Source organism: Aedes aegypti, chromosome 1 (genome assembly GCF_002204515.2).
Source record: "Aedes aegypti strain LVP_AGWG chromosome 1, AaegL5.0 Primary Assembly, whole genome shotgun sequence".
NCBI lineage: Eukaryota > Metazoa > Arthropoda > Insecta > Diptera > Culicidae > Aedes > Aedes aegypti.
In genome coordinates, this window is record NC_035107.1 from 161,045,389 (window position 1) to 161,071,210 (window position 25,822).

The window sequence follows — 25,822 nt, forward strand, 5'->3', positions numbered from 1 at the left end:
CGCAGCTGTCTTATGGATTGTCTTATTAGAAGAATTGTCGATTTCTTTATTTTCAAATCTGACAATTCCCAAATAATTGAATACATTCGAAAATAAAATTGATTGTTTCATGTATTTTTTCAAATAGCTGGAACAATCTCAAAAAGCAAATTCATGCTTAAATATGGTTAATGAACTGATTTTGACAAGGCGTATTTAAAAGGGTTTTTGAATTCCCTGTTATATGTTAGCTATCCGTCTTAGTTGTTTCAGTCCTACAAAGTACGCAAAACTAATATGGCAATGACGTAAATTCAATTTTAAGCAAAATACTCGATGTAAAAAATAAAATTAAGTAAATTTGATATAGGGGGCTAGATAGCCATAACAGTAAACTCAGCAAGACCATGCTGAGGGTCGTAGGTTAGAGCCCAGCCGGTCGAGGATCTTTTCGTAAAAGAAAATTTTCTCGACTTCCCTGAGCGTAGAGTATGATCGTATTGCTATCTTTTCAGAACGATGGAAACAGTCGTTACCCCATTGGTTGATTATTTATTCTTTAAAGATTTACTCTTTCTTTTGTCGAATAAGTAACTACATTGAATCTATTCATAGATTTTCTTTAAGGATCATGATGTTGAATTTATTTTTATATTGCTGTTTGCATTTGAGATGCAAATGTTGAGTAAACGTCCTCCAAATGCGGTAACACAAAATAATCAAAGGACACCTAGCAACGATTACATAAATCACCGCCGCCCTAGCAAGAAAAATCTATCTTTGACATCGCATTTCTTGTAAAAAATCTTACCGCGTTTGGTGTTCCCGCATTTGATATTTGCATTTCAAACGCACACAGCAATACATTGATATATTTATTTTTTTGTGCAGAGAATTTAGATGGTAATACGAACATCAATTGATAAGTAAATGCCAACAGATTAAAAAACTATACCATTTAACTACAACTGGAGTTGATTGTTTTTTTCTAACGCGTCCCTCGCATCCTCCTTCTAACATTTGACTACATTTAGCACTTTTGATGAAAGACTCAAATAATTTTTTAATGATTAAAACAAATCTCAAACAATTCCGACAAGTTTTGGCTATTTTCAATTTGATTTTCTTAGGACTGGCACGCACAAATCATGTCAAGCCTCAAAAGGATCAAACTTTTTGTTTTCCTTCTCCACCTTGTTCCGCATTTTGGATGCGACTTCCAAAAATTTTGTAGGGCTTGACACGCTATGTCTGACCATGTTGTGTGACATATTTTGTACATGACCTCTTACTATCATTTCCAAGACCAGTTTAGTATTATTGTATGACGGTAATAACATTGGAAATAACATATTTTTCACTGCCTTCAGTATTCAAAACATTCACCCCTATTTTTGTTTGCGTTTGAATGCTGGATCCGTCGTAAACAAGAATGATGGTGATTGATTAGTATTTAGATTTGACAATTTGTATAGATTTACTAATTGTTCCTTAAACATAAAAAAGGTTGAACTTTTTTTTTGAGGCATTCACTACTTGTTTTCTTTTCGACGTTTCGTCCCTTCGACGTTTTACCCTTTCGACGTTTTGGAATTCGACATTTTGGCATTCGAGATTTTGTCTTTCGACGTTTTGTCCCTTCGACGTTTTGGCCTTTCGACGTTTTGTCCTTTCGACGTTTTGGCATTCGACGTTTTGTCTTTCGACATTTTGTCAACCAACCGTACCTGTCACACGATGTACACATGCGAAATTGGTCGATTGACAAAAAGAGCTGTCAGTTAATAACTGTGGAAGTGCTCATGAGAAGTTGAGAAGCAGGCTTCTGTAACGTCAGAAAGAAGAAGAAATTTGATGGTAATTATTTGCACATAAAATGCGTCATTCTTGATAACCAACGTCCAAGGGTCTCTAAAAAAATAAACTTATTTTCGAGTCGTATCTGTCAATAGATACAAACTCTAGTGGAATTGAATGGTACAGTACTATATTCGGTTTTTATTTATTTATAAGTATTCCACCAAACAATTCGAAGGTTTATTATTATTTTCAATTTAGATTTTTATTCCATAAATTATTTTTGAGAAAAAAATCTTGTATAATTTTTGAGGATATAAACAAACATAGCAAAACCTAGAAGGTTTGGTTGAGACAATTAGTTTTCACACATGTATGTTTACCCATTTTTCTATGACGTAGACTAGTTCTTGAATTATAGCGATAAACGTCATCGTCACCTAATGCTTTGAATCTTATAGAGGTTATGAAGTATTTTTATATCTCGTACATTGTTTTCGATCCATTTATAAAAAGATCATATGTATTAATCATATGTAATAAAAGTAAACCAAATCAAAACAAATTATTTCTGAATGTTTGGGTCACCCTATTCCACGAAAGAGCACCCTAATGACGAAATAAAAAAATACGGGTTCAAAATTTTTCAAAAAGGCATGACTAGAACAATTTTGAAAAATAAATAAAAAAAAAAATTTTTTTTCGAACTTCGACCGCCTTGGGGACGGACCTGAATTTGACCCTAAATAGTTCATAGATTAATAGAATAGCCAAAATAAAGAAAGTTTTGTTCTACGAGATGATGAGTTTATAAGGTAAATTTTGAAATAATCACTCAAATATGGTCCGTCCCGAAAGGGATATAAAAGCATAAGCTTGAGGATAGCTCAAGAGCCTTTGGCATAGGCAAAGTTGTTTAATAAGCTAAGGGCTATCATCATTTAAGCCAAATAATTCGAGATTTTGAGAAGTTGTGCTAGAGGTGTAGCGCTATCTGATAGATCGGAATTTGACCGCTGGGTGGCACTAGTGTGCATGAAACTATTACTTTTGTTTTGCAGATCTTAAGAGCCTCTCCATTTAGAAATATGGCTTTTTCGATAAAGTAGTTCAGTTGTTGTGTAGTAGGTTGTGTTGACTGAAGATCATTGATCTGCATGTCTAATAGATTCGAAGATATAAATTGTAGAAGGTAAGCAAAATCATGGGTTTTGGTCAAACTTTCAATTACGGGGGGTGGTGCCTACGCGGCTTTAGGACATTTCGTCGAATGACATTTGGTCGAATGACGTTTGGTCGAATGACATTTAATCGAAAGTACATTTGGTCGAAAGGACATTTGGTCAAATAGACATTTGGTCGAATGGCTTTGGAAAATTTATTTTGGTCGAATGATGTTTAGTTGAACGGAAACATTTATTGTTTCCTAAGTCTTGCAATGTTGATAAGATAACGTATTCTTTTGAATAATCTGAATCATTATCTGTTGTTGAATGAATAATAGGACATTTTATGTAATATTACTTTTTAATTCAATACACCTTTTTATTTGTAATTTGAAGATATTCCAAATGAAAAAGTTATGCCAAAGGATTTCAATGATTATTCAAATGTACTGTTTGGTATTTTTTTGTACATTGACTGAAATATTTAGCTCTAGTGAATTTATTATTCTTTTAAATTATCATCATTCTTTGGAAAACTGCTCAACAAGTTATGTTATTACTCAACGATGTGAACATAATGTTTTCCTCATATATTATTATTTTGAAATATCATCGTTCTTCGTAATGAAGATCAGCTCATCTGATGGAAGCATTCGGAGAGAGTGCTCAGGATCTTTCTTTGAATTCCGGGTCTTGCAGCTCACGGACGTGGATAAGAATTTTGAATGCGGAAATCAGAACTCTACTTATGGCCAATTCGCTTATTGTGACTTCCAGCTTAATAACAATCCTCAAGCAAATATATGGCTTTGCTGACAGTGTTGATGACCTCGGGCGAATAACAGAGTTTGCAGTAGAAGCTTTGGATTATTAAAAATGAAAACTGTGCTAATTCTATGTATCGGGTAAGGGAAGACGGGTTGACTGATGAGAAAAAAGTTGGCTTGTTTCCATTTGAGATCAGCTTATCTCGAATCTCAGAACATGCCTAAATGAAAAAGCAGTATGAAACATAAAAAAAACCGCAAGAGGTAGATTGATACTTTGGAAGAGCGTCCATCAAATTTAATATCAAAGTTTTGCTAATTGCCTATAGATTGTTGGTAAAATGGCTGATACTTTTTCAATTATTCAATCACCTTTGCATTAACGACAAAATGCTACATACTATTTATACTCGAGCACTATTCTTTCCACGAAATGTCGGTTAAACCAAATATCATTTGCTTTCTGTTTCAACTAAACCTTTTCGACCAAATGTCCATTCGACGAAATGTCCGTTCGACCAAATGTACTTTCGACTAAACGTCATTCGACTAAATGTCATTCGACCAAATGTCTTTCGACCAAATGTCATAGATTCGCCTACGCATATTAAGTGAATGGACATTTGACATATTTTGGTTGAAAACTTGGTATGGAATGATTCATATAAGGTACCGTGGGGCAAGTGGGTAATGGAATTCGCATAGTTGAGATTCATCCAAATCTAGAGACTTTAAATTGATACAAATGAGGTTGTGTATATTTTTTAGCTTGACTCCCACCATATATAAACAGCATGCTGAAATTGATTTTTATGAAAAATTGAAGAAAAAACTACAGAAAAAGTTTTTGAAAAACGTCTCCTTACTTGTCACTTGCCGCAAAAGTGGGGCAAGTGAAAAGTTTACCGTTTTGAACAATAAATTCAAAAACAAACAGTTCTATTCACGATTTCTATTAGCTTTAACACTTGTTAAGACTTCCCAATGAACAATAACATAAGTAACATGTAAACAAATAAAATGTTATTCTTTTCACTTCAATTTTCTTCTGTTCAGTTATGTTTGTTGAAATGATTCGACAACATTATAACTGCAACATTTTCAATGTTAGTTCTTACATTATAGGACAGCAATTGCATTTTAGAATTTCCACCGCTCGTTATTTGTTTTTGAGAAAGTTGAATATGACGTCGGATAACTCTTCGGGAGAAATCAAACGGAATCCTTCAATAACGTATTTAGGGTCTTTTACATGTGGATAGACCTATACCTCATTTTTATGTTTTGAACTAGCTTTACAGAGACATTCCACGAGATTTCCGTGTGTTCTCTAATATTGCAACTTTTCAATCAACGTCTTCCTTTCAATTGGCTGCACGAAGTAGACATATTGATATTGTAATGTTTGGCAACATTTTTTAGAGAATTTCCATGATTTCTAATAGCTTTTAACACTTGAGTATAGTGTTTCTTGAATTATCAGCACGTTATGTTTTTCTATGATAATTGCGAATCATGTTTACTTATGGCTACTTAAAGAGAAAACGCAAATTCAATCTCTAATGATAAACTTTTCACTTGCCCCACCTGATGAGAAAATTGACGGTGTTTAAATTTAGTTATTTTTAGGTCTACGTCGAATTAATTCTAAAACTTTTTTTTAATGCAGTTTGAAACTGTCACAGAGGACAACTAAGAAGTGGTACAGGAAATTATTTTCCGCAACTTTTTTCCACTGAAAATATTAAAATAAGATTGTACGCCGCCAACTTGTTACGGAGTAACAGTTGACAGGTTAACAATTTCTCACTCTATTATGCAATAATGGCTGAAAAATCTCAGAAATCTCTTACCTATCGTAATGTTCTCAATGACCTCAAAGGTTTACGCATGTTTTTAAAACGTTAATTCACATATTTAGTAAAATATATTAATTATTTTCACTTACCCCATTTACCCACATGCCCCGCGGTACCTTATAATTTTTACTGTGCGTTCAACTTTCAGTCACTATGTAAGGTGTTTTAAGCGTGTACTATAAACCAGAGTGAATTTAGATAAGTGGCGTCAATGTCAAAATTGGAACAGCGGCGAACTGTCATTCCCATACAAATCCGCGTTCCAATCGAGCAGGAGGCCTGTCAAAACTGGAACATGACGTCACTCTTGTTTACAGGCACTCTACTATAAACCATATCAATTTCAACCTTTACACAACCGCTTTTTGATATTCATGCACCTGCAGCACTATGGCAATGTTTCACATTTGCAGGTTTTTATTTGTTCGGCAAAACACTTAATCCTTCAAAGCACCACGAGTAGACTTTTCCTGAAGGAGCCGAAAACTGAGAACAATATTATATTTCTGTAAATTAAATGTTATGATTGGTTCCATTATAACTCCATCAGTATTTAAACACGACTGTTTAAATTGCGCAAATCTTATGATAGAGATTGGTGGATTCCAAATGGCAGCAATCATTATAGATTCGTCGGAGCTAACACTAAACATAATTTATTTCCTCTTATTTGTAGATCGTTAACCAAAAGTTGGACATCAAGGCCGAGAGCAAAATCGGCTCACTGGAAAACATCAAACATAGACCGGGAGGAGGAGATAAGAAGATTTTCGATGATAAGGATTATTTGAAACAAATTGACCACCCAGTGGCCCTAACACCACCGTCACAGGTAAAAACGGGTTCCAGAGAATTCCTCCTATATTAATTTGTCCTCGTCAAGCAAGCAGAAATAAATTGCCTTTTATATCTTGTTCAATTGTTGGTCGCAAGTCTGGCTTTCTAGAGCTGTGTAACGCATTTCTATAAAGCATAGTTTGTCAGAAAATATTAAATTCTTCCGAATTTGTTCTTACATCATACCTAGCAAATGCAATATATGTCTAGTCGAATTGGCCAGTTGGTGATTGGTAAAAGAAAATGTAGTTTTGTGCTTTAATGTCATTTGTTTCGAATTTTTCGCTGTGACTAAAATGCGATAATTCTTGCTTACGTTTTTTTATTTCATAGGATTATTTGTACAAGTTTTATTGATCATACAACAAATCCGAACCATGTACATCCAGGTAGAAGCAAGTTCAACAATTTGTCCCTCAATACGTAATGATTTAAGATTTTTATGATTCAATTGTAAGTTTTGATCGTATTATATTAAAAACAATGTGTGATTTTCGAGTTTGATTTGTTTTTGGTTGTGTTTCGAAAAAAAATTTATTCTCAATAATTTCTGCAAATATGTTAATTTCATCCAGGTTGCGCTTGAATACTTGCATATCAAGGCTGTACAGAACACAGCTGTGTAAATTAAGTAGAAAGTTTATTGGTCTACGAGAATAGTAACCGCCGGAGTTTCTAACACAACATAACACATATTTCGCGTGTTAAGGTGAAGATAAATCGAAGCCAAACTTCAAATTTTCAAGAGCACAAATCGGGAAAACTGAGCGCCCGTTTGAGCTGAAGTTTTTTTTAAGTTTTCAGCTTAAACGGATGTTTGGTTTTCCAGATTTGTGCTGTTGAAAATTTGAGGTTTGGCTTCAATTCATCTTAACCTTAAGTATCAAATGGGTGTATCCAGTGATTGATTTCCCTTCATTTTGTTTTTGAATTGAATAAGGTACACCGGGGCAAGTTAAAACGGGTGGGGAAAGATGATATGCAAAGTTTGTTTCATTCATTGACTTAATGTTGTTGTAGTTATATATCTCATAAATAAGCCGTTCTGTTCCAGCTTACCCAGGTGTACCTTACCAAAAACTATGAAATCAGCCAAAATATGTTTGGGTGAATTTTATGACAAAAAATCAATCCCTGCAAATGCTGCAAATTTGATAGTTTGATTGAACATGTTTATTAATAAAACACGGGGTTGCGTCTCAAAGACCGAATTTTATAACTTAATGCACACATTCACATATTTTTCTAACATTCCGCAGAGTCCAACACCAGACGATGGCAGCGATTTTGGAACCATCACATCGGCAGCAATTGCACATCCTAACACTTCAATCACTGCTAATAATGTAGAATAAATTCAAATGCAGTCACGATTTGCTTTGGCATACATTTACGAATAACATTTAAATCACAGTTTGTTTATTTTCATCCACTAATTGCGATTAGCTAGAGGTAGTTTTGTTTAGTTTGAGCGTGAAGTTTTTTACAGGTATTTAACTTTTGTATTTATATAGTCTACACCGTAAGCTAATAAATCACGCCTGATATTTAAAATGTACGTACAAAGTATAAGCAAATCATATAGAACGAATAGCTCACCCAGAGCCATTATTTATCACATTCTTAAAAAGTAGTTACACTTTCAAAGCACTTTTTCGAAGTAAACCTATTTTTGGTTTTTGTGAAATACAAAAAATATGCATTTACTAACAGAGAAAACTAATATATTTTTATATCGTTTTTTTTTAAATCCTTTTGTTTAAATAATTACTCTATTCAGTTTTGCATTGTTTTCGTATCTTAAAGCTTTATTTATGGTACCATATATATAACAATTATACAGTATTGGTCAAAATTAAGTACGCATTGGCCATTTTCCATACACAATGGTGGCATGTATCTCAGCTTTTAGCGCGCTGATTGATCTGAAATTCTTACCGCGGCATGAAAATAACTTGAATTACAATCTGCATAACAATTACATAATTTCTAGCATAACTTATTTCAAAAAAGCTAGTTGGTTAAAAACGAATGAAACTGATTTTTTTTCAAGCTATCAAGAAGACATGTTCTATAAACTTTTGTTCTTAACTTTTCAATTTTGAATGCCTTACGATTTTTCAATAATTTTAACTTGTACCAAATTTAATGATTGTTGACAACTGAATAATTTGTTTTTGAAATCCTATGGTTTGTTAAGCAAATTTCAAGCAATTACCTGGCTGCAGTGAAAATTTTAGGTCAATCGAAGTACCACAAACTAAGATAAAAGTCTCCAAACTTGACAATTTTTTAATAAAATACGACTAATGCATACTTTGTCCTACTGTATATATGTACGAATATATTTTGTTTTCGACAATTGTACCAAATGCTTTCTAATATGGCACATATGTCCGTGTAGGAAAGTTCCTGGTTTGTGACATTTATGTTGATTTAAATATGTTAATTGTTAAATTCCTGTTACTGTTGAAAATCCTTTCTATTTAGGATAAATGTTATTTCTTTTTATTTTTTTTGTTCATATTTATTTTTATTTTTATTTCATTCTAGTCGCCGGTTCCTGATTTCGATAAAAACTCTTATTATTAAAGAAGAATGAACTTTACTAGTCCTGCGATAAGAGCAAATCAATGATGCCAACAATTTAAAGTATAATAAATATAAATAACAAATAAATACAATGTAGTTCAAATTTGGCTCTGTTAATTAGTTCATAAGTTTATGTTATGTAATAATTGGAAACTTTCTAGAAAAAGACATTGGCTGTAGCCGCTTTGCACCGAAAGATACTACAGTACTATATTTGAACCACACTTGTGAAGCTGATAGAAAGTCATTTCGATATTACGCATTAAGTTTCAATTAATTTTGCTATCAATATTACACTGTTTCATAATTTTTGGACAGAATAAAAATGTACGTCATATTTTGTTATCTTTCGTAGAGTATTTTCTAGTCAAACATATATTTCCAAAGCAAAAATAAAAGCCAAGCATCAAGCATGTTTGTTTGGGAATATTTTTTCGCATAGAATATTATATTTTATAAATATGATTCAACGGAAAACAAAATTGTTGCCGGTACACTACTTTCGAACAACTGCAAACCATACACATGATTTAAAACACCTTTTTTTCTAAAAATATTCAGACAAATAAAACCTTAATATTTAGATTACAATTATAATTTATTTCTTAAAAAACCGTAACTATCAAACATGCTACCACCTTTGCAAGTAAAATTACCAAAAATGTAAAATGAGAATGAATGTATCCTTTTTAGTCGACAAGAATGACCGAGAAATAAATTATGAAGAAAAAAAAGCTCAAATTGTTTCGTATTTTATTATTGTTTATTTATCGCTACCAGAAACAAGAATTGCAATAGTATCAGCTAATTGCTTGGTATCGCACTTTCGTAGATTTGAATATAAAAAGATAAGCAAACTTTGCAATTTCCAATTATTGTCATTTTAAGCGGTGCTCTTCATTTAAGTCTTCTTGTTTTATTTTGCTTTCAATAAGGTTATTCTAACTCACGGTAGGATTTTAGGTTTCAATAACTTCCTTGACGCTCCTTCTAAACCAGTTGCTGTTTCAGTCAATGCAAGATGCAACATTTTTTTCACAAATTCTTGCGCCGACGGCATTGTTATCGTGCTAGATCGAAATCTATACTGTTTGTACAACTGTATCCTTTTAAAACTAGTTACAAGTTGGTGATGGATGAAAAGCTCACATATCATAACGATGAACGACTATCGTGTTGTATGATTTGGTATGTTTTTCATAAGCTGACTTGGGTTGCTCAACGGTCAAAGCTATCCATCAAACTGACGAGGAAATACTTACAAGGACTTATATTGGTCACGGATGTCACAGAAGGAGGAGGATTTGTTGGTTTACTGGTTTGCCTGAGCCACGGTATTCTATTCATCGCCTCACGCTTCCTTTCACTTACTGCTATTTCCTTACCGGTTAGGTGCCTAGGTCGGTCCAGTGATTCCGAGTGGAGCATGCACACCAAACGTATTCAGCAAAAATAGCTGATTTTAACAAAAAAAAATAGGTGTGTGGCGTTACAACGGCTGCCTTCAGTCATCCAGGTACAGTAACCCACGCAGTTGAATCACCCACAATTTATGAATCAGCTGATTTCAAATGACAAAATTATTATCAAACTTGTCACAAAACATCACAGAATTATTTTTACACATAGTTTTTTATCAGTAAAAATAATTCTGTGATGTTTTGTGACAAGTTTGATAATAATTTTGCTTTTTGAAGTCAGCTGATTCATAAATTGTGGGTGATTCAACTGCGTGGGGTGACTGTATTATACTATAGCGAACCGCTATGAATATAACCGTCATCAATGCGCCATTTCATTTATCCTTTAATGTTAGGCAAGAGAATGAGTCTAACACATTTTTCTGGGAAGCCATGTTCGAACATATTTTGCCACTGACTTGTTTCTCTTCACTGGATTGTATGCAACATTGAAGTCTACGAACAGATGATTCTTAGATTTATCGCGGGAATCCATCGTTGATCGTCTCTTTCGAAAACTAGCTTCGCAATAACCAGTGAAGCACTCCTCAAGCGGTCTCAATCTGTTAAACATAATTCATATAGCATTCAGTGCGCATCGTACCTTCGTGCTGTGCGTACACGAATTCTCTCTGCTCTTGGAAGTTTTCTTAAAAACTACCTAAAGCAATAAAACAGTACTTTTCAGTGCTACATAAACAGTACTTTTCAGTGCTAAAATTAAAAACGGTACTTTTCAGTGCTACTAAAACAGTACTTTTCAGTAATATTTTTTCTACTATTGATCCCTTTACGATCCTTGTTTGGACCCGTGCCTTCGATTTTTCGTTGGACCCGTTGGCGAAAGCTAGCGGTGGTAATCCTTCTTGGACACCGTCTTGGGAAAAACCTCTCGAAGGTCACGTCTTCTTTCGTTTATTAACTAAACATGGTATCAACAACTAACAAAAGGAAGGGTGAATCTCTGAATTCACTACTTCCTTCCAAAAAAGTGGGCTTTAAAACTGCCACTACACGTGGCAAGAATGGAAGAAAGGACGCTTCCCCGGAATGCGAAGTTTCTTCCAAGGGTGAAATGAATAATTGTATCGAAATGAGCAATCAGTTCGATGCTCTAGACAAATTTTCCGAACAAATCGAAGCAGCCTCTAGCCCAGGCTCTTTGATTCAAGTGAGGAAGCAAAGAGTGCCGCCTATCATGGTCAGTTGTTCCGAATTTGGGGGATTTAGGCAGGAGATCTTGAACTCCATTAGGGGAATCAAGGTTTCCTTCCAAATCGCAAAGAAAGGAGACTGTCGCGTTTTGCCGGAAACTCTTAAAGATCGTGAACTTCTTCTCAGACATCTTGAAGAGAAGAAGCACAAATTTTTTACTTATGACGACAAAACTGAACGTTTGTTCAAAGTCGTCTTGAAAGGTCTCTCAAGTGACTATAAGTCACCTGAAGAGATCAAAAATGGAATAAATGATTTACTTGGATTTTCCCCAGTCCAAGTAATCATTATGAAAAAGAGAACCCAATCTGGCATTGTTCGGAAAGGGCTTTCTCAAGAATATTATTTAGTTCACTTTAACAAAAAAGAACTAAATAATATTAAAGCTTTAGAAAAAGCAAAACTTATGTTCGATGTCCGTGTGACATGGGAACATTTCCAGAAACCTAGAGGAAATTACCAGAACCCCACTCAGTGCCGTCGGTGCCAAAAGTGGGGTCATGGTACAAAAAATTGTCGCATGGATGCTAAATGCATGATTTGTGGAGGTTCTTCTCACGCTAAGGACGTCTGTCCTGTGAAAGAAGATACCAGAAAGTTTGAATGCGCCAATTGCAAGGGCCCTCATAAAGCTAACTTTTGGGAATGCCCTTCACGCAAAAGGGTCATTGAGGTTCGTGCCAGGCAGATGAAAGATAATATCCGTTACGATAACGGTCGTTTCCGCAATTTGCCTGGTAGAGTATCAAACAATGCTCATTTTTCAGTTAACGATCGTTTGATCATGAATCATACCCATCAGGAAGATCATAATCATGCTCATTTACAAACAAATTTTAATCCGTCGGGTATCCGTTCGAATCTTTCAATTTCGAATGTATCTACCCACGGTAAATCCTTTGCCAATATCGTAGCAGGAAATTTGAACTCCTCCCCTGTTCGATCCATGGGTACCCATTCTACTTGTTTCAAATCAGATGGAAAAAACCCTACCGCCTGGTAATTCCGCTTCTTCGTCTACCGGAAATTCTAATGGGAAATCACATGACATGTCTGCCTCTGATTTTAATTTTCTAACTGAACAATTGAATCTAATGATTGATGCAATGTTCAAAGCCACCACTATGACTGAAGCAGTCCAAGTAGGTGTAAAATTTACAAATCAAATTGTTATTGGATTACGTTTTTCTAATGGATCCAAATAATAATTTAAATATTTTAAATTGGAATGCTCGTTCTCTGAATGGTAAAGAGGACGAGCTGTTTAATTTTCTTACTGCTAATAACGTGCATAGAGCAGTTATTACCGAAACGTATTTAAAACCTGGATCCAAACTCAAAAGAGATCCTAACTTTTTTGTTTATCGTAATGATCGACTTGATGGGGCATGTGGGGGTGTTGCAATCATCATTCATAGGCGTATAAAACATCAACTGTTTTCATCATTTGAAACTAAAGTTTTTGAAACTTTAGGTGTTTCTGTTGAAACACAGTTTGGTAAATATACTTTCATAGCTGCCTATTTGCCTTTTCAATGCTCTGGACAGCAAGTTAATTTGCTCCAAACTGACTTGCGAAAATTGACTCGCAATAAGTCAAAAATTTTTGTCATTGGTGACTTTAATGCCAAACATCGGTCATGGAATAATTCTCAAAATAATTCCAACGGCAGAATTTTATTTGATGAGTGCTCTTCAGGATATTTCTCAATTCAATACCCTGATAGCCCTACATGTTTTTCCTCTTCTAGAAATCCATCTACGATTGACTTGGTCTTAACCGACTCTAGTCATATTTGTAGCCAATTAGTTACTCATGCTGATTTTGATTCTGATCATGTCCCTGTTACATTTCAAATATCCCAAGAAGACGGAAAACAAAATTGTTGCCGGTACACTACTTTCGAACAACTGCAAACCATACACATGATTTAAAACACCTTTTTTTCTAAAAATATTCAGACAAATAAAACCTTAATATTTAGATTACAATTATAATTTATTTCTTAAAAAACCGTAACTATCAAACATGCTACCACCTTTGCAAGTAAAATTACCAAAAATGTAAAATGAGAATGAATGTATCCTTTTACGTCGACAAGAATGACCGAGAAATGAATTATGAAGAAAAAAAAGCTCAAATTGTTTCGTATTTTATTATTGTTTATTTATCGCTACCAGAAACAAGGATTGCAATAGTATCAGCTAATTGCTTAGTATCGCACTTCCGTAGATTTGAATATAAAAAGATAAGCAAACTTTGCAATTTCCAATTATTGTCATTTTAAGCGGTGCTCTTCATTTAAGTCTTCTTGTTTTATTTTGCTTTCAATAAGGTTATTCTAACTCACGGTAGGATTTTAGGTTTCAATAACTTCCTTGACGCTCCTTCTAAACCAGTTGCTGTTTCAGTCAATGCAAGATGCAACATTTTTTTCACAAATTCTTGCGCCGACGGCATTGTTATCGTGCTAGATCGAAATCTATACTGTTTGTACAACTGTATCCTTTTAAAACTAGTTACAAGTTGGTGATGGATGAAAAGCTCACATATCATAACGATGAACGACTATCGTGTTGTATGATTTGGTATGTTTTTCATAAGCTGACTTGGGTTGCTCAACGGTCAAAGCTATCCATCAAACTGACGAGGAAATACTTACAAGGACTTATATTGGTCACGGATGTCACAGAAGGAGGATTTGTTGGTTTACTGGTTTGCCTGAGCCACGATATTCTATTCATCGCCTCACGCTTCCTTTCACTTACTGCTATTTCCTTACCGGTTAGGTGCCTAGGTCGGTCCAGTGATTCCGAGTGGAGCATGCACACCAAACGTATTCAGCAAAAATAGCTGATTTTAACAAAAAAAATAGGTGTGTGGCGTTACAACGGCTGCCTTCAGTCATCCAGGTACAGTAACCCACGCAGTTGAATCACCCACAATTTATGAATCAGCTGATTTCAAATGACAAAATTATTATCAAACTTGTCACAAAACATCACAGAATTATTTTTACACATAGTTTTTTATCAGTAAAAATAATTCTGTGATGTTTTGTGACAAGTTTGATAATAATTTTGCCTTTTGAAGTCAGCTGATTCATAAATTGTGGGTGATTCAACTGCGTGGGGTGACTGTATTATACTATAGCGAACCGCTATGAATATAACCGTCATCAATGCGCCATTTCATTTATCCTTTAATGTTAGGCAAGAGAATGAGTCTAACACATTTTTCTGGGAAGCCATGTTCGAACATATTTTGCCACCGACTTGTTTCTCTTCACTGGATTGTATGCAACATTGAAGTCTACGAACAGATGATTCTTAGATTTATCGCGGGAATCCATCGTTGATCGTCTCTTTCGAAAACTAGCTTCGCAATAACCAGTGAAGCACTCCTCAAGCGGTCTCAATCTGTTAAACATAATTCATATAGCATTCAGTGCGCATCGTACCTTCGTGCTGTGCGTACACGAATTCTCTCTGCTCTTGGAAGTTTTCTTAAAAACTACCTAAAGCAATAAAACAGTACTTTTCAGTGCTACATAAACAGTACTTTTCAGTGCTAAAATTAAAAACGGTACTTTTCAGTGCTACTAAAACAGTACTTTTCAGTAATATTTTTTCTACTATTGATCCCTTTACGATCCTTGTTTGGACCCGTGCCTTCGATTTTTCGTTGGACCCGTTGGCGAAAGCTAGCGGTGGTAATCCTTCTTGGACACCGTCTTGGGAAAAACCTCTCGAAGGTCACGTCTTCTTTCGTTTATTAACTAAACATGGTATCAACAACTAACAAAAGGAAGGGTGAATCTCTGAATTCACTACTTCCTTCCAAAAAAGTGGGCTTTAAAACTGCCACTACACGTGGCAAGAATGGAAGAAAGGACGCTTCCCCGGAATGCGAAGTTTCTTCCAAGGGTGAAATGAATAATTGTATCGAAATGAGCAATCAGTTCGATGCTCTAGACAAATTTTCCGAACAAATCGAAGCAGCCTCTAGCCCAGGCTCTTTGATTCAAGTGAGGAAGCAAAGAGTGCCGCCTATCATGGTCAGTTGTTCCGAATTTGGGGGATTTAGGCAGGAGATCTTGAACTCCATTAGGGGAATCAAGGTTTCCTTCCAAATCGCAAAGAAAGGAGACTGTCGCGTTTTGCCGGAAACTCTTAAAGATCGTGAACTTCTTCTCAGACATCTTGAAGAGAAGAAGCACAAATTTTTTACTTATGACGACAAAACTGAACGTTTGTTCAAAGTCGTCTTGAAAGGTCTCTCAAGAGACTATAAGTCACCTGAAGAGATCAAAAATGGAATAAATGATTTACTTGGATTTTCCCCAGTCCAAGTAATCATTATGAAAAAGAGAACCCAATCTGGAATTGTTCGGAAAGGGCTTTCTCAAGAATATTATTTAGTTCACTTTAACAAAAAAGAACTAAATAATATTAAAGCTTTAGAAAAAGCAAAACTTATGTTCGATGTCCGTGTGACATGGGAACATTTCCAGAAACCTGGAGGAAATTACCAGAACCCCACTCAGTGCCGTCGGTGCCAAAAGTGGGGTCATGGTACAAAAAATTGTCGCATGGATGCTAAATGCATGATTTGTGGAGGTTCTTCTCACGCTAAGGACGTCTGTCCTGTGAAAGAAGATACCAGAAAGTTTGAATGCGCCAATTGCAAGGGCCCTCATAAAGCTAACTTTTGGGAGTGCCCTTCACGCAAAAGGGTCATTGAGGTTCGTGCCAGGCAGATCAAATATAATATCCGTTACGATAACGGTCGTTTCCGCAACTTGCCTGGTAGAGTATCAAACAATGCTAATTTTTCAGTTAACGATCGTTTGATCATGAATCATACCCATCAGGAAGATCATAATCATGCTCATTTACAAACAAATTTTAATCCGTCGGGTAGCCGTTCGAATCTTTCAATTTCGAGTGTATCTACCCACGGTAAATCCTTTGCCAATACCGTAGCAGGAAATTTGAACTGCTCCCCTGTTCGGTCCATGGGTACCCATTCTACTTGTTTCAAATCAGATGGAAAAAACCCTACCGCCTGGTAATTCCGCTTCTTCGTCTACCGGAAATTCTAATGGGAAATCACATGACATGTCTGCCTCTGATTTTAATTTTCTAACTGAACAATTGAATCTAATGATTGATGCAATGTTCAAAGCCACCACTATGACTGAAGCAGTCCAAGTAGGTGTAAAAATTACAAATCAAATTGTTATTGGATTACGTTTTTCTAATGGATCCAAATAATAATTTAAATATTTTAAATTGGAATGCTCGTTCTCTGAATGGTAAAGAGGACGAGCTGTTTAATTTTCTTACTGCTAATAACGTGCATAGAGCAGTTATTACCGAAACGTATTTAAAACCTGGATCCAAACTCAAAAGAGATCCTAACTTTTTTGTTTATCGTAATGATCGACTTGATGGGGCATGTGGGGGAGTTGCAATCATCATTCATAGGCGTATAAAACATCAACTGTTTTCATCATTTGAAACTAAAGTTTTTGAAACTTTAGGTGTTTCTGTTGAAACAGAGTTTGGTAAATATACTTTCATAGCTGCCTATTTGCCTTTTCAATGCTCTGGACAGCAAGTTAATTTGCTCCAAACTGACTTGCGAAAATTGACTCGCAATAAGTCAAAATTTTTGTCATTGGTGACTTTAATGCCAAACATCGGTCATGGAATAATTCTCAAAATAATTCCAACGGCAGAATTTTATTTGATGAGTGCTCTTCAGGATATTTCTCAATTCAATACCCTGATAGCCCTACATGTTTTTCCTCTTCTAGAAATCCATCTACGATTGACTTGGTCTTAACCGGCTCTAGTCATATTTGTAGCCAATTAGTTACTCATGCTGATTTTGATTCTGATCATGCCCCTGTTACATTTCAAATATCCCAAGAAGCGATTCTAAATCCTATCAGCACCACTTTCAATTATTTACGAGCCGACTGGAATGTATATAAAACGTATGTTGACTCTAATCTTAATGTTAACATTTCTTTAGAAACTAAACTTGATATTGACAATGCCCTTGAAACTTTAACAAATTCCATTGTTGAAGCCAGAAGCATTGCAATTCCAAAATCCTGCTATGAAAATTATATGGCAGGATTTGCAGAAAGAAATCAAAAAGCGTTTTGCTCAATTAAGAAACAAAAATTTTGAAAATAAATTTTTTTTTGAGGCTGTTAAGGCACGTCAGGAGTTAATCATCAATGTTAACTTCCTTTTCCCGATCAGCCTAGATAGCCGCGTAGTGTCGGTAGCGGTGACCCCTAATTCATACGGCTTTAAGCTTACCGTGCCTAAGAATGAATGGTTAGGGGGGTCTAAATAAAACCTAGCCGCAAACAGAGCCTGTGGAGTTCCAGGGCGCCCTCTACAGTATTATGCCCTTCCTGTGCTACCCGGAGCAATGGTGCAGGTGACCTTGTGTTTCTCCGAGATGATTGGCTGCTCTCCTTCAGTCTCAAGCCTGAGGCTAAATAAGGGTGGGATTATTAATACATTTAATGTAATTTAGTTTAAATTTTCACCTCTATGGTTTCGCATTATGCGTTTTACACAGTGTATTCTGTGCTTTTCGCCTTTGACGACTTTCAAGAGATACCGATCTGGTTTTTGTTCGCTTCTGGTCTTTTTCGTTCTGAGATTGTGAAAAGCTTAATCCTGCCTAGTTTGGGTAGTGGCTACGGCTAGGATAGCTTAGTTAGATCAATCTCCAGCATAAAATGTCAGCAACGATCAATCTTTATAGACTCATGCAAATGGTACAGCTCAAGTGGCGCTAGTTCAAAAACCTTACTTTTGTAAACTTCTATCTAGGAAACCTAGTGGACCCAGTTTTTGCTACTTTCAGAAACATGAAATGGCAAATTCGCGTGCCATGCCTCGTGCATGCGTGCTCGTAAATAGCGCTGACGTCGCTATACTCATTTCTGAGTTAACAACCAGAGATGTATGTGCTGTCACAATTGATATTTCTGTATGTGACCTCAATAGGAAATACGTCTTTCGTTTTGTGGTGTATTTACCACATGATGATTTCAAACGAGTTGTCGTTCACTGCCTATGAAAAGGCCTTCTGCTGATTGTGGGTAATGATATCAATTTGAGAAGCACCAGTCTGATGGAATGCTTAAGTAGTTCAAATCTTGGATTACTTATTGTAGGAAATCCCCCAACCTTCATGGTATCTGCTAGAGAAGAAGTGTTAGATACAATGCTCTGCTCGAATAGAATCAGTCACGAGTTGACGAATTGGAATGTATCAGATGATGAATCATTATCTGATCATCGCTACATCTCTATATGAACATAAGAATGTAAATTCGCAGACTTTGCATTTGTTATACTCCACAAACTGGGAATTGGTTGTGACCAAATTCTATGGATTTTCTCCGTCCATTGGAAATCCTAGTGATTTAGATGTTTCCACTTCCGGTGAATTGGGATACAATTGTCCTTGCTTCGAGTGATCTCACAATTGCTTGTCACTTTGCTTATAGGAAATGTTCCTCACAACTCCCTTCGCGGGACGAGTAGACGTCTGTACATTACTAAACTATCCAAAAGGGTGGCTAAGTATTTAACAAATCTGTCAAAGCAGAATTGCAGTCGCTTGGTTACAACCTTGACTGGCGCCACTGCCGACTCAACTATCACATGGCAAATTTTCAGTGTGTTGATACATTTGTGTGTGATAGTTGTGATTCCGATTATGGAGCTTTTGATCACCTGATATGTAACTGTCAAATTTTCGCGTAATTGCGATTTCAATTGTTTGGTAAACACTTATTAAGTGAAACTGATTTCAAAAACCTGAATTTTCAGGACCTTCTGGTATTCTTAACCCGCTGTGGTAATGAGCTATAGGCTCTCTTTACGCTCATGCGTTTTGCAGTGCCCTTTTTAGGGCGCTGTTCGAACCCATTGTGGTATGGAGCTACATGCTCTCAATTCGCTTATGCGATTTTCCCTCTTCAAGGGACCCCACTCCTATTTCCTCCCATCTTTCCCTTCCCTTTCCTCTCCCATCGGGTAGATGATGAAATAGGCTCAAATATGGCGATGGCACAAATCTCCCAAATGGCGGGGAACGTGCCTCTGGAGCCGGCCTTCTGATACCTGATACCTGATGTATATAAAACGTATGTTGACTCTAATCTTAATGTTAACATTTCTTTAGAAACTAAACTTGATATTGACAATGCCCTTGAAACTTTAACAAATTCCATTGTTGAAGCCAGAAGCATTGCAATTCCAAAATCCTGCTATGAAAATTATATGGCAGGATTTGCAGAAAGAAATCAAAAAGCGTTTTGCTCAATTAAGAAACAAAAATTTTGAAAATAAAATTTCTCAATTGGACCCTGGCTCTAAGCCCTTTTGGAAATTATCTAAAATCTTGAAAAAACCTCAGAAGCCTATACCGGCATTGAAAGAGGAAAACAAATTATTACTAACTAATTGCGAAAAAGCTCAAAAACTTGCTATGCAGTTTGAAAGTGCGCACAATTTTAATTTAGGACTTACTAGTCCAATTGAAAATCAAGTTACTCAGGACTTCGAAAATATTCTAAATCAAGAGAACGTTTTCGAAAATGTCTGGGAGACTGATTTGGAAGAAGTGAGAACTATTATTAGAAAATTCAAAAATATGAAAGCTCCTGGCGATGATGGAATTTTCTACATCCTCAACAAGAAACTTCCAGAAAGTAGCTTATCATTTCTAGTTGATATATTTAACAAATGTTTTCAATTAGCATATTTTCCTGACAAATGGAAAAATGCTAAGGTTGTTCCAATTTTAAAACCAGACAAAAATCCAGCAGAAGCTTCTAGCTATCGTCCAATCAGTTTGCTTTCCTCCATCAGTAAACTTTTTGAAAAGGTTATTTTGAACAGAATGATGGTCCACATCAACGAAAATTCAATTTTTGCCAATGAACAGTTCGGATTCCGCCATGGACATTCGACCACTCATCAACTTTTACGTGTAACAAATTTGATCCGTTCCAACAAATCTGAAGGCTATTCTACTGGTCTTGCTCTTCAAGACATAGAAAAAGCATTCGACAGTGTTTGGCATGAAGGTTTGATTGTAAAATTAAACAACTTTAATTTTCCAACATACATTGTTAGAATAATTCAAAGTTATCTGTCAAATCGTACATTTCAGGTTAATTATCAGAACTCCAGATCTGAAAGACTTCCTGTAAGAGCTGGTGTTCCTCAAGGCAGCATTTTGGGACCAATATTATACAATATTTTCACATCTGACTTACCTGAGTTACCCCAGGGATGTCAAAAATCTTTGTTTGCGGATGACACAGGCCTCTCCGCCAAAGGTCGAAACCTGCGTGTCATCTGTAGTCGATTGCAAAAAAGTTTGGATATTTTTTCTTCATACTTGCAAAAATGGAAGATTTCTCCTAATGCTTCCAAAACTCAACTAATAATATTCCCACATAAACCAAAAGCTCTTTATTTGAAACCTTCAAGTAGACATGTTGTCACGATGAGAGGGATTCCAATAAATTGGTCAGATGAAGTTAAGTATCTAGGGCTCATGCTTGATAAGAATTTAACTTTCAAAAATCACATTGAGGGCATTCAAGCCAAATGTAATAAATATGTAAAATGTCTCTATCCCCTTATTAATAGAAAATCAAAACTTTGTCTTAAGAACAAGCTTTTGATATTTAAACAAATTTTCAGGCCAGCCATGTTGTATGCTGTACCAATATGGACTAGCTGTTGTAATACCAGGAAGAAAGCTCTGCAGAGAATTCAAAATAAAATTTTGAAAATGATTCTGAAGCTTCCTCCCTGGTATAGTACCAATGAGTTACATAGAATATCCAATGTTGAAACATTGGAACAAATGTCAAATAAAATAATCAATTATTTCAGGCAAAAATCGTTACAATCTTCTATTGCCACGATTAATGCGTTATATGTTTAGGTTAAGTTAGGTTAAGAATATTTAAAGCGGTTTTTTTCCTCTTATAAGCAGGTGGAATCAACTCACCTGTAAAAAATCTGAACTGCTACGGCAAATGAAATGTTATATGTTGTTAACAAAATGTTAATAAAATCTTAAATTTGTTTTACCAAATTAGGATGATAGTGTTGTCTAATAACACAGAACACCTAGATATAAGAAATGAATGTAATGTTTGGAATGATACTAATAAAGAAATTAATTAAAAAAAAAAAAGAAAAAAAAATTCATATAGCATTCAAGGTTCCATAGCCTGTCCGTCGTCTTCGATTCTAATTCTGCTTACAGGTCCACTTTCGTCATCTCTGTTAAACAATATCTAGAAATGATCTTCCCTCCTCGAAATGTTTGATTTGTCAGCAACTTTTCTTGGCAGTCGTTGCACATGGCGACAGACTGAGCTGTCCTTTTCGCACGCTATCGAAAGTTTCGTAGAAGTGTCGAATGTTATTCTATTACAGCCAATTCTCCCTTACTCGATATTCCATATCGCGATATCGAGTTAGGAAACCATAGTAAATGTTGGTTTTCATTGCTAACTCGATGGTCCCTTGGAACGCAGTTGCACTGGTTTTATGTTCGGTAACTCGAAACCTCCCTAACTCGATGGTCACTTCAATATCGAATTCTTCTAGTTCGTCATACTCTCTGAGTCCTCTGCCAATGCCAATGCCAACAATGACGATACAATTCAACACAGCAGGAGTCGAGAACATGAACGCGTTCCAGAAAAGTGGTAGGGTAGGGTTTAGCAGTAGCTCGAAGCAATGTGCGACACAAGGACTACAAGGAGGATTAAAGATTCAGAGTCGAAATCGAGCAACAACGCTGTTTTTGGCAGGCTTGTCGTTTTGTTTACATTTTTTTCGTGACTAATAGAAGCAAACATATACTAAGAGCCGGCCCTGTTATATACGGCATTGTGATGTATACTTGTTAAGGCAAACGATCATACATCGTATGCAGATATCCTTCGGAAAGCTAAGGACGATCAAAACCTGAAGGACCTGTGAAAAAACGTGGTTAGAACGCGGCGCACCCAGGAAGGGGGGATGCTATTTGAGCTGAAGGGTGACCCAGCGATAAAGAGTTCGGCCTATCAGGAGCTACTCACGAAATCTTTGACGAACGGGGCGGACGTAAGAGCTTTTACTCAGGAAGTAGTTGTTGAGTGCAGATATCTGGACGAGAAAACAACTGTGGACGAGTGAGTGAGTAGCTGCGTAAGCAATGCAGCCTTGGAGAGGAGGCCATGGAAATCCGTCTGTAGAAGTCGTACGACAGCACACTGTCAGTGACGATTCGGCTACCAGTTGGCACTACGAACAAACTGGTGGAGAAAGGCAAGACGAGAATTGGCTGATCGATATGCCCACTGAGACTCGTCACACGACCAGATAGGCCACACGGGTAGAAATCAGAATCCAAAATCATGATTATGCACCCGGATATCATGATTCCAGTGTGTTTTCATCTTATGAAAATACACCATGATTTGGACTCACGATATCATGAATCAGATTGTCGTAACGCGACACAAGTTGCAGCTGAGTGCTCGAAATCATACATCGTATGCTCGAAAATCATGATTCGCGCATCCGTTTCGAATCTATCTATAATTCTGTCAGTCAGCCCGATAAAATTAAAACAAAAAAACAAAATTTGCTAGAGCAAGATTCGAACCAACAACCTTCAGATTGAGAGCTACGTACTTTACCACAGTACCAATTTATTGTCGATGCTAATGACTTGAAGCAAAGTGAAAAGCTTTGTGTTGTCGCTCTGGATGTTACGTTTATGAAGAATTATGATTATGACTCCAGAAACCATGATTTGTCGTCCTGATATTACGACCTAACCAACTTATGAACTTCATGACTTATAAATCATGGTGTGGGAATCAGATTTTTATCCGTGCACCGATGCGATGCTTCAAGTGCATGGGCCACCCGGCGATGAGCTGTAAAGCCAGGAGGCGTTACCAGAGAGCAAGGAACGTAGATGTCAAAAAGGAGCGAAATGTCGTATTCCAAGCAGCCAGAACTGCTTTCATACGCGAGATAACTCTGAGCAAGTCTGAGCAGCTGACGCCAACCCCTGGGGAACGCTTATCGAGTGGTTATGGCGAAAGTCAAGGGTCGGTCAATGTCGGTTGAAACGTGTGCTGAAAAGCTGAGGGTTATTGTGAAGGTTCTCTTCCCAACGCATGATCTGACACCGTGGCCTACCACACCGTATGTCGACGAGGAAGAACCGATGGGAATAATTTTTCAAAGCAGTTAATTCTTAGTTTACTTTTAGAGGAAAGGTATTCCATATAGGCAGCTAGGCAGTTAGACATATTTGTCAAATTAAGTGTAATTGTGGTGACATTATGAAAGATTATGTAGCCGACGGGACTTGAACCTACAATTTCCATTCTGTGCACGGACGCATTACCAATTATATTACAGCTTCGCAACGGTTTACTGAAGTATTTGGATAATGACCGTTGTAACATCCCCAAGGTCCACAATCACTCTAGTCCAATATACCACACTAATCCCTCACCATATCACTACTACAGCTATAATTGGTAATGCGTCCGTGTACAGAATGGAAATTGTGGGTTCAAGTCCCGCCGGTCACATAATCTTTTATCATAATATTACCGAAATCACATTTGATTTGGAAAACATATTCCTATCTACTGACATTGATACTTTTCCCCTAAAAGTAGAAGTAACTGACTGCAAAAGTCTTAAAAAATCTAAACGTTGCCACCAGGCGGCGCTAGTGTGCATGAAACTTTTGATTTGCAGATATATGAGATTCCCATCCACTTAGAAAGATGGTGTTTTCAACAAAGTTGTTCAAGAGTCTTCACTTCAAGAGTCCTATCATTATTCGAGTCATAAAGTTTAAAATTTCACCCCCAGCGAGAGCATAAAACTTTTGTACTGGATATCTCCAGATCCTGACATTATAAATACATGGCGTTTTTGGCAAAACTGTTCAGTAGCTTAAGTTTTATTTTTTTTTCTTTCGAAGTAGCCAGGATCCTGAGGTATTCAAAATAACAATAGTTTCATGCACACTAGCGCCGCCTAGTGGCAAAATATCATATTCACGGCTAAGATACTAAAAAAACGTTGCTAAACAAGTCACATCTTGAAGTTGTCAAAATCTTGGGATATAAACAAAATATTGATTCACGCTTACTTGCGCCGCCTGAAGGAAAAATCTCGAGTATCATGAGTAAAATAAAGGGTCTCTGAGCTACTGAACAACTTGCCGAATACGCCGATTATTTCATTGCAATAAAGACAAACTTTTAGCTACTGGACTTTATCGAAGGAGCCATATTTCTAAGGAGTAGTACATCCACTAATCCGAAGCTTCATGTACACTGGCACTGCCTGATGTCAAGATCTTGATTCTTTTGGCTTGAATAATGATAACACTGCAGACACTTTTTCGTCTCAAGCATCAAAATACATTATTACTCTATTTGGCTTTGGCTGAAAATACAAAATTTGACTATTTCAGCCAACGTGCATGCAAGGTTGCCAGCTTGTATGGCAATTTATTTGCTTAAGGTGATTATAAAACGAAGCCAAACTTCGAATTTTCAAGAGCGCAAGACTGGAGAATCTGACAATAGTTCAATCATTTACTTGCTTGCTGGTGGTGATTAATGGGACAAAATTTCAACGCAGAGCGCTGTTTGGTTCTCAAGTCTTGTGCTCTTGAAAGTTTGAGTTGTGGCTTCGTTCTATAATCACCTTAATTTGTCACAAAACTCAAACTCAAAAGTATAACAATACTTGTCACCAAAGTACATAATACTTTCAATGCTCAAAAGTTATTTTTTGATGTTTTTAAAAAGTATTGTATTTTGTCATATAAGACAAATGAAGAATTTTGTATAGAAACTGTAAGCATGTTGGAAAAATCGATTTAATCTAAATTGTATCGGGAATTTTCAACCGAATTATATCTTAAATGTAAATTAATGTCCTATTTTACGTTTAAGGCGGATTAGATCACAAAAAAATTTGATAAATCATATGAATGAATGAATGAAAACATTGATGAAACCTGTATTTTTTACAACTATAGCGAC

General features: G+C 36.2%; 1 protein-coding gene across 18 annotated transcripts in view; it reads left to right on the top strand.

The window, feature by feature from the left end:
• The window catches only part of LOC5580230 (microtubule-associated protein tau), a 171,077-nt gene that overhangs the window by 119,899 nt on the left and 25,356 nt on the right, over window positions 1-25,822 (top strand). For 15 of the 18 annotated variants that reach the window (XM_021852597.1, XM_021852594.1, XM_021852601.1 and 12 more), the window contains one exon: window positions 6,245-6,400. In XM_021852597.1, coding sequence (XP_021708289.1) covers window positions 6,245-6,400 — 156 coding nt within the window. Of the gene's footprint in view, window positions 1-6,244; window positions 6,401-6,738; window positions 6,859-7,664; window positions 8,653-8,958; window positions 9,739-25,822 lie in introns of those variants that run through there. The other 3 variants (XR_002502057.1, XM_021852586.1, XM_021852583.1) reach the window with 3 other exon arrangements.